The 10088-nt window shown below is 43.1% G+C and overlaps 1 protein-coding gene across 2 annotated transcripts in view; it reads left to right on the top strand.

Annotated features, from left to right (window-relative positions):
- Positions 1-6333: 6333 nt before the first annotated feature.
- The window catches only part of BAZ1A (bromodomain adjacent to zinc finger domain 1A), a 98557-nt gene continuing 94802 nt past the window's right edge, over positions 6334-10088 (top strand). Inside the window, exons 1-2 of one of the 2 annotated variants that reach the window (XM_045067930.1) lie at positions 6334-6503; positions 6989-7159. In XM_045067930.1, the coding sequence (XP_044923865.1) occupies positions 7047-7159 (113 nt within the window). In that variant the 5' untranslated portion in view covers positions 6334-6503; positions 6989-7046. Of the gene's footprint in view, positions 6504-6988; positions 7160-10088 lie in introns of those variants that run through there. The other variant, XM_045067929.1, reaches the window with a different exon arrangement.

The raw sequence follows: 10088 nt of genomic DNA, 5'->3' as shown, positions 1-10088 counted from the left end.
AACATAATATGATTTGGTCTATAAATTTATATATAAACAATGATTATCTTAAACATTCTAGAGACTATTTTTTGGTAATATATAATCTAAATTCTATCTCCACATTAAGATGAAAGCAGCCATCCATCTGACTCCATTTCTTTCACTGTAACCAAATTAAATTTGTATTTCATATATCTATCTAGCCATTCATTCATCCAACGAAGTGTGTTAAACTCCTATCGTGGGAAAGGCATTATGCTAGGCCCTGTAAAATATTTAACATAGACATTTGTACTTTTTATTTGCAGTTCAAAATTTATTTCCAGTTGTTAGTGAAAGACTTTATTACATCAGCTATCTGTCCTTACCTGCCTTTTTACCATCTAATCTCTGTATCTTACACATTTTTAATCTTTGTACTGTGAGAAGTCTTCCTTCTATTCCTGTTCCCTAGGAAATCTTCTCCCAGAAGGAACTAGTGTAATATTTTTCTATATATCTTTCCAGATGCATTGTATGTATCAAGCAAATGTATATACATATTAAACTCCCTGTAAGTATTTTTCTGCATCTTATCTTTTTTTTTTTTCCAGTCTCATTCTTTCTTACATCTGCATACTATTCTATTGTATGGACATATCATTTACTTAATTATGGGCATTTCCATTAATTTTTAAATATTTAACTTAATTCTAGTATTAGTCTATTCCTAACAAAGTCAAATAGTCTTATATGCAAATATATTTGTGGATATCTTCTTACAGATGGAACTTGTAAGGTACTTACAAGTATTTACTTGTAATGTAATACATTCCTAGAGATGTATTTGTAATTTTGAATAAATATTGTCAATTTTCCCTTCACAGAAGTTGTGCCTGTTTCCCCATAGATTTACCAACAAATGATGATAATCTTTGCAAAGCCAAAGGATGAAAAATGTCATCTCAGTGTAGTTCTAATTTGCATTTCTCTTATGATGAGTGAGGTTGAGAATATTTTTACATATTTCAAAACCATTTGTATTTCCTTATAAAATAAGGCAACAGGAAATTATTTATATATTAGGGAAATTAGCCCTTTGCTAGTGAGTTGCAAATACTTAATTTTTTCCCAATTTGCTAAATGTCTCACAACTTTGTGGCAGCTTTTGTCAGGCAAAAATTTTAAATTTTTATTCTTTAGAATTATTTTTATAGATGGACTTTGTGTCATACTTAAGCTTTCCCCATTCTGAGACAAGTTTTAAAATTCTCCATGGACTCCTGTAGTACTTTTTTTCTCCTCTAGTACTTTTATGATTAACATACTTTCTTAATCATTACAAGTTCTAGGGGTGCCTGGGTGGCTCAGAGGGTTGAGCCACTGCCTTCAGCTCGGGTCATGATCTCAGGGTCTTGGGATTGAGCCCCACATCGGGCTCTCTGCTCAGCGGGGAGCCTGCTTCCTCCTCTCGCTCTGCCTGCCTCTCTGCCTACTTGTGATCTCTGTCAAATAAACAAATAAAATCTTTAAAAAAAAAAATCATTACAAGTTCTAAACTGTTTAGTGCATAGGTTCAAATTCCCTGTTTCAATTTATATCTGAGCTAGATTACCAAATCAGTCCCATGAAATTCAGAACAATAGTAAGGAGCATGAACTTTGAAGTTGATAATCTGCTTCTGAGCTGTATGATCTTGAGTATGCTACTTAATTAACCTCTCTGAGCCTCCACAGCTTCAATTGTAACATGGAAATAATAAATAGTACTTAGTTTGTTGTAAGAATCATGGGATGATTCATTTAAAGCCCTTATTTAGCACTATGCTTCACAAGCTAGAATCATTCATTAAATGTAAACTACTGTGATGATGATGATGACCATAGACTATTCTTTCAACTGCTACACCATCCCACAATTCATGACTTTAATCACAAAAGGTTGACTAAAAAAATGCATCCCAAATTTGCCCACATTACCACTTTAACATAAACAATCCAATCACCTCTAAGCATAGCTCTCAACCTTGGCAGTATACAATCATCTGAGTAGATTTTTCAGTTCCCACTGCCTGGGTCCCTACCCCAGATATTGTTTTAACTGGTTTCATGTATGGCTCGGGTATCAGTATTTTTCAAAAACCCCTCTGGTGATTTCAGTGGGCAGCTAAGGTTTAGAACTATTATCCCAACATGTTGCCAGTGGTTTCACACATTAAGGAAAACATGTTCATTACCTCTTAAAGAACAATACGTAGAAATTTTTTATGTCAAATGCCATGAATTATTATTTTTTTAAAGATTTTATTTATTTATTTGACAGATGGATCACAAGTAGGCAGAGAGGCAGGCAGAGAGAGAGGAGGAAGCAGGCTCCCTGCTGTGCTGAGAGCCTGATGTGGGGCTTAATCCCAGGACTGAGGGATCATGACCTGAGCGGAAGGCAGAGAGGATTTAACCCACTGAGCCACCCAGGCGCCCCTAACTGCCATGAATTATTGAGGAAGACATTAAAAAGAGAACTTAAAGAGTTGAGACTGATGTCAGATACAGATACTGAGAAAAGGAGTTACAAAGTTGTAGATATTCTTTGTATATACTTCTAAGACCTCTTTCTCAGAAGAGTTCAGGGCTGCTATCCGTAAGTACTGTTACTAACTGCTCCTTAGATGTAAAAGATATAAAGTGTTTATATTTGTTAGATGTGCTAACCGAAGCAGGGAGATAGGACTCCTCAGCTCTTCAAATTTAGGATTCTCATTATCCTCATTCTCCAAGATAAATTCCTGGATAATTCTCAAAAATAAATTATCTCTGATCATGAGTAATACAGCTTATCCCCTTATACATTTTAGCAGGTTAGAAAGGATTTGGAAAGGTATTTAGCTCACTTATAAAGTGTGAGATGGGTATACAGGAAAATTAGATATTATGGAATCCAAGAGGAAACTAGTATGGTCTAAAGAGACTGAGCAAAGAGTCAAGAGGCCTAGATTTTAGTTCCTGAGCCTGTTTCCTCAGCGGCAAGATGAGAGAATTAAGAGATCCCAAACATATCTTTCTGCTCTAAGTAATTACTGTGTCACCAAGCCCCCAGGTAAGGCCTTTCTTAATTAATCAGTAGAAGACAGGAAAAATATTGTAGCTCAAGCTTTTAAAATACATACTTCATAGATTTGTCTTTTTACATAAAAAAGGCAGTATGCTTTCTCAAATACTAAACTAGGTCTTGATGCTATTAGGCTAATATATGTCCTGCCTAACTTGCAGATACACATTTTACATTTAAGCAAGCAGGGGCAACTGCTATCTTTACGCAGACAGGTGACTAACGGAGGGTCGGGGGTTGGGGGGTGCTGCATCCTGAGACCTGTGAGGAAATGTTGACTTTCAAATCATCCCCCTCCTCCCCACCCCACCACCCCGTGGATAACCTCACTTGGGACAGATCATGGGTCCTCCTTCTATGTTTTCTTGTAATCTTTTCTACTTCTCTTTTTGCATTATATTACTCATGATCATTAGTACTCACACAATTCTTGTTTTTGTTGTCTTTACATTATCTCTTTCCTATAAGATTGTACTTTTTTTTTTAAGATTGTACATTTTTAAAAAGACTTGATTTATTTGAGAGAGTTAGAGAGTGTGAGCAGTGAGTGGGGCAGGGAACAAATGGAGAGGGAGAGGCAGAGAATCCCAAGCAGACTCCATGCTGAGCCCGGAGCCCTGATGCAAGCTCAGGCCCACAACCTGGAGATCATGACCTGAGCTGAAACCAAGAGTGGGACTCTTAACCAACTGAACCAGTCAGACACCCCAGATTGTACAATTTTTAAGGCCAGGAAAATTTATAGTGTATCCCATGAGCTAGTAGTGTCTTAGCATGTAAGAAAAGCCTGATAAATGTTAAAACTGTTAAAAAATTAAATGATTTTAATTTTATTGCTTCTTTTTATGTGATACTTTTTCAGTTTACAGTATTTCCAATTTTCTCTTATGAATTCTTAATTCATGACTGTATCCTTAACTTACTTCCTAAAATAGCAATGAGCTTTTCATTCTCAAAAGCCTAGAAGTAGTAATAAGAAAGCAATCATGATATCAAAATATAAAATAAATACATTAGGTAAGCTTTTGGTAATAAATGTGTAGGATAACTTTAAAAGAAGTGTTATTTTGAGGTAACTTATAAAGGCTATCAATTTGATCAAATAGTATATAAATACATCAAAATTACACTAATATGGGGCACCTGGGTGGCTCAGTGGGTTAAGGCCTCTGCCTGGGATGGAGCCCTGCATGGGGCTCTCTGCTCAGCAGGGAGCCTGCTTTCTCCTCTCTTTCTTTCTGCCTGCCTCTCTGCCTACTTGTGATCTCTCTCTCTGTGTCAAATAAATAAATAAAATCTTTTAGAAAAAATTTACACTAATATGTTAATTATAATTTACTATACTTACATTATTGTGAATTAACAATGAACAACTATATAACATTATTATATATCACAAATCATTAAATGCTATGTGTATAACTCAGAAAATTAAGTTACTATGGTATGATAGTACTGAAATCTATCATACCATAATATGGTGGTAGGGAAATGGTAGTATGATAAAATAGAATTAAATTTCAATTTTAAGTTAGTACTAAAAAGAAGCAGTTTAAAAGTCTGTATTTAATGAAAATAAAATCAGTATCTTTGATCATGATTTTAGCAAAATTTTAACACTTTATCAGATAGTGAACTCTAAGACTCCGGGTGATGTATGGAAGTGTTGAGTCGTGATTTGTACACCTGAAAGTAATATTACATTGTATGTTAGCTGGGATTTAAATAAAAACTTAAAAAATCAGTGAGCTCTAAGAAATACAAATATTGTATATTCAGAGAAAATTTCCTGTTTTTAGCTTAATAGTTAAGTTGGGATTTTGACTTGTGAGAGTGATGCTTCATTAGCACTTACTTTTATGGGTTCTAAATTTTCACCTGGAATATTAAATACTTTCTAGATAGGGAATTCTAAATTGTTACTCAAGTACAATGCCAGCTTAAATGAGTGCATAATTTTTTGAAGAGATTATCCATACTAAAGAATATAGTTAGTACTGAGAACATTTCCAAGCCTCCGTGACTACTATATTCGTACAGTAAGGTGCGTTAACTTTCTTAATGATTTTTAAAACACCTGAAGTATATTGTGTCTTCCACAAAATTTTATCTTGCCAGCTGCCATAAAAGTATCTTGAAAGAATTTTAAAAATTATAACTCTTGCTATTTGAATAGAGTCCTTACATTTCCTGCTCCTACGTACACATATACTTAATTCCACATTGTTTCTATAACAATGTGTTTCTATCATATCACAGTATTGGTACTTATGTCCTTGGTTGAATGTTCTTCAAACTTAACCATCTTATAGACTCATTCTTACATGTTAATCCAGAAATAAGCAAATGTCAAGGGCAATAGCAAAAAAGACCATTTAATACAAAGCTGGCAAAAATTTGGAATTATTTATAGTTTCGAAAATTCCTTTCAGTTTCTAGTCACATGCATTATGTGCATTAAAATTAGTGTCACATATGACTTGTGGATATGGGAAAGTTGCTTTAGGGGAAATTTCACTAGTAAATCCACAACCTTTAAAATTCTGTGTGATTGAATTGAATATCGATACTTGGCAATGCATTTTCAGCGGCGTGTTACCAAAAAAACCCCAACTTTCTAAAGGTGCGGTTTTTTAGTTTTAAATATGTGGGGGGTCCTATAGGCACGATGACATTTTCTAACCTACTTTTTTGGTCTTTTCCTCTGCTAAGTCTTTGACTGACTTGCCCTCTTTAAATGTTAACGAGAAGTGCTGTCAAGGAAGGTATTTTCTCTTCGAGGAGGATGTTTACCCAAGCAAAGTATTTTTTCGACACGAAAGTTCTAATTTGGAGGAAAACACCAAAATACTTTCTATTTTTTTATTCCTCATTTCCCTTCCCATCTTTAAAATAAAAGTTCAGTCTTAATTGGAATCCCTTCCCCACTGTGAAGCCCAGCGATGGTGCCAGACTTGAAGATGAAGGCTTTACTTTGTTAGCCATGTGTTTACGAAAGCCCAGCGCCTTCCCCAGATCTCTCGGCTGATAATCTCAAACATGGAGGATGCTTCTGATTCTGCACAAGGGGTTGCTCCATTAATTAATAATGTAGCTCTCCCAGGCTCTCCGCCGTCTCTTCCTGTATCAGTGACAGGCTGTAAAAGTCATCGAGTAGCCAATAAAAAGGTAGAAGCGAGAAGTGAAAAGCTCCTCCCAGCAGCTCTTCCTCCTTCGGAGCCGAAAGTAGATCAGAAACTTCCCAGGAGCTCCGAGAGGCGGGGAAGTGGCGGTGGGACGCGATCCCCCGCGCGGAGCCAGGCCGTGGCAGCGGGAGCAGCGGCGGCCGGCGGCGCGGCGGGGCCGGCGAGAGGCGACCCCCCGGCAGGACAGGGACTCCCCGCGCTGCCTTTGTAGTTGGAAAGGTGGAGAAGTGGCAGCCGGCGTGCTCGCAGGTGAGGGGCTCCGTGCGGTCGCTCGGGAGCCGGCCGGCGCCGGCGGGGAGTGTAGGCGAGCGGGGGAACAAAGCGGAGCGGCGCCGGGGTCCGCCCGCAGCGAGCTCTCGCGGCGTCGGGCCGGCCGGCTGCGCGCCAAGCACGTTGCGAGCCCGAGGCGGCGGCGGCGGCGGCGGGCTGGGAGCCGGCGCTGGGGGAGGGGGCCGCCGCCGTTCCCGCACCGCCCGCCCGCGGCGGGGCGTGCGGCCCCATTGTGAGCCGGCCGCCGGGCGTGCGGAGGTGGGGCGCGCCGGGAGGGCAGAGGCGGCGGCCCCGCGGGCTCCAGACCCCAGGAGCGGCAGGGGACGACCTCCGCTCCGGCGGCGGCCGCGGGCGCGTCAGTCACACAAAAGGCGGTGGAGCTCCCCCCCGGCGCGCGGACTGGCCCACGCCGCCGCCGAGCGCTCCCCACCTTACCGGCTCTCCTTTCCCTCCAATTCTGATAGGGAAGCGGGGCCGACGCGGGCGGCCGAGGGCGCGGGTGAGCCCGCGGGCGCACGGGAGATGCCGCTGCTACACCGAAAGCCGTTTGTGAGACGGAAGCCGCCCGCAGACCTGCGGCCGGACGAGGAAGTTTTCTACTGTAAAGTCACCAACGAGATCTTCCGCCACTACGAGTAAGGGCCGGGCCGGGCGCGGGGGCGCGGGGGGGCGGGGTGGGGACCCCCTCCCCAGCGTCCTTTTGTCTCTCTCCTCTTCCTCGCCTGGGGCTTCTGGCGGGGCGACTTGGAAGTGACGGCTGGCCGCGGGCCCGCGTTTCTCCGTCTCCCCCCGCCACCCCGCCCCGCCCCGAGCCCGACCCGGGGACGGCGCGGGGTCCCTGGGCGGCGCGGCCGGCCGTGGCGCGCGTGGGGAGAGCGGGCCGGGGCCGACGGGGCTGGGGTCCTCGCTCGGCCGTGGGGACCGCGTCCAGCCGCGGCTGCCGCGGGGCCGCCGAGCGGCGGAAACTCCCCGCCTCGCTCCTCCCCGCCTCGGCCACACGCGCACTCCGGGGCCAGTTCCGGGATCCCCGCCCGGCGGCCGAGGGGATCCCCGCTCGGGTCAGCGGCACGGGGCCGCCGTCCCCCGGCCCGGAGAGGGAATCCCCGCCCCCGGGGGGCAGGAAACGAGGGCTGGGCTCCTCGGTGGGGAGTGGAGCCTGACGTCGGAGCTGCCCAGGGGAGGGGAGGAGAGGAAGGGAGGGAGCGGAGCTGAGACTCGGGGAAGGAAGGGGCTCCCCGGCGGGCGGGGAGTGGGAGCTGGGGGGTGGGGGGCCGGGACGCGACAGCCTCCCGCGGCGGCCTCTCGTCCCGTGCGGCTAGGCCTCGCAGTGTGCGACGCGAGCTGAGTGCTCTGTCACCACCTCTTGTCGGTGACTAACTCCCGGCCCCGGAGAACTCAGCGTCTCCGCCTCCGGGAGACCTCGGTGAGGAAGAAGTCGGGCTCGGGCGGGGGTGCCGGGGGGTGGGGGGGGAGGAGAAGGCGGAGAGAGCGGGGCACTGGGCGCCCTTAGTTATCACTTTCGCGTGGCCCCAAGGGCGGCGGTGGCTGTTGGGGGAGGGGGTTAAGACAAGTTCAACTCCAGCCTCAGCCAGTCTCCTCTTTTGATCCCGCTGCGCATGTGGGCTGCCTGACATGTGCCACTCGCTATTGTTTTGATAAGAATCCCGGAGCTGCCGCGTGTGTAGTTTCGGCTGCTAAATTTTCAGTGCCTCGCCTGGTGTGTCCCCAGAGATCCCCTTGGCCTGTGACACCGAGCACTGGGGGTGTTTTAGAGATCGGTGTTGAAACGGGATCTCCCAAGTGAGAACCTGAATTGGTGGATCGGGGAAACAGCCTGATCCTCCCTTTTTCTTGTGCTTTATCGTCTCCGCTCGGAAGGAATCCCTTTGTGGCTTAGAAACCAAATGTTAGAGCAGCGAAGTAAATTGTGTGTAGGAGCCACTTTTTCTGAGTGGGGGCTTGCTCGAGGGAGGGCTTTACGCAAAGTCTGCACCTGTCCGAGAAAGGAGCAGTGACGTTAGAGAAGTCCGTTCCTTTGAGCTTTTAAAGTAAGGCTTCTTTTTCTTCAGCTCCACAGAAGGAGTTACACCTAAACTTGTTATATCTGGAAAAGTTTTCAGCAGACTGTGCTTTTAAATAGGAGTGCACATCTTAACTCTGCTCCTGTACGGACTTGTTTTGTTACTCAAATAGAGTTCACTCTTGTAACTCCTTAAGTGAATTTGGATTAGGTAACTTGACAACGACGACGTCTTTTTCTTTTCTTTTCTTTTTTTTTTTTTAAGTTAAAATCCTTGGTAATACCAAAAAAATTTTTTAAAATGGCATTTAAGAATGCCAACAAAATAGAAAATGGGCTTAACTTTTCCACCTTGATATAAGCAATCTTATCTTTTTGAGAGGTTTTTCTTGCTTTAGAAGGAAACAGGATATGGCTGTCCTTTTTGAATTAAATTTTTTGTATACTTTGGTTCTGGATGATTTATATAATAATGGAGAAATCTGAAATATCTAAAATGCCAAAATAGAGGAAGAGATTTTTCGTATTCCAAGCCTACTACCTTCCACTAATATTACAGAACTGTGCCCTTTGTCGTCTTATTAACAGATTTTTTACTTTAATAGCTGGTTTTTTATTTTGTTGTTTGTGCTGAAGTATTTGGGTTTTTGCAGTTTACAAGCAGTTCAGGAAAGGCATTTGGTTTGGGAGCAAAGATATTTGATCATTTACCCTGAACAAAGCAGAGCTGCTAGTATTGTGTTCTTAGGTATTAATTTTTGTGACTTTGAATTGGCAAAAATGGAAGAAGACTTACATTTGTGTTAAATTTTGGATTACTTTCTCTCTCTTAGATGATTACAGAGACATCCTTCCAAAATTGCATTCATAGTGTATGGTATATGGTGATCCTTAGTATTATGGTAATCTGACCCTTAACACAGGTCTGGAGAAGGAAACCTCTGTTTTTACTCATTCATTAAATCACCAGTTGGTTTATGTGAATTTGTTTGAAGATTACCCTTTAAGTGCATTATATGAATATTTGTCTTTTGTAATGGTGTGAAGACTACTGTGTTCACCTAATTGCTCAGGTTTTAATTTCTTGAATATAACCTTTTCTACCTTAATCTCAAAGAGATTTTCTACATCTCCCTGCCTTGTTCCCTTTGCAACACAGTGAAAAGTAACTTTTCCCTCTGACTCTGGTTAGTAGAAGTTGCCCATGACCTTTTGTTAAATAGTTTTCTGTCTTTATCGTGCTTGATATAATAGCCTAACACTTTCTCCTTTGTCCTAGGCATCAATGACCATCTCTCCTTTTTATCTAGTGTAAGATCAGCTATTATTGCAGGGTAATGCAGTACATTTGTTGCCTCAAATTTTCTCTTAGACCCTGAATTTTTTGAGAAAGGGACTGTGACCAGGATGGATCCTTAGTGATTATACAGTACAAACTCCTTTTTCTGTTTGTTTGAACTACATGCTCTTTAACTAATTGCTAACTCTTGTTTGACCTGCTTTTCTTAAGTAAAGAAGACTCGTTAAAAATAGCCCTTTAACTG

This window comes from Mustela putorius, unplaced genomic scaffold, assembly GCF_011764305.1.
Source record: "Mustela putorius furo isolate JIRA1106 unplaced genomic scaffold, ASM1176430v1.1 tig00003898_pilon_pilon_pilon, whole genome shotgun sequence".
NCBI lineage: Eukaryota > Metazoa > Chordata > Mammalia > Carnivora > Mustelidae > Mustela > Mustela putorius.
The sequence above is the reverse complement of the archived record's forward strand: the minus strand, read 5'-3'. Positions and strand labels throughout refer to the sequence as shown.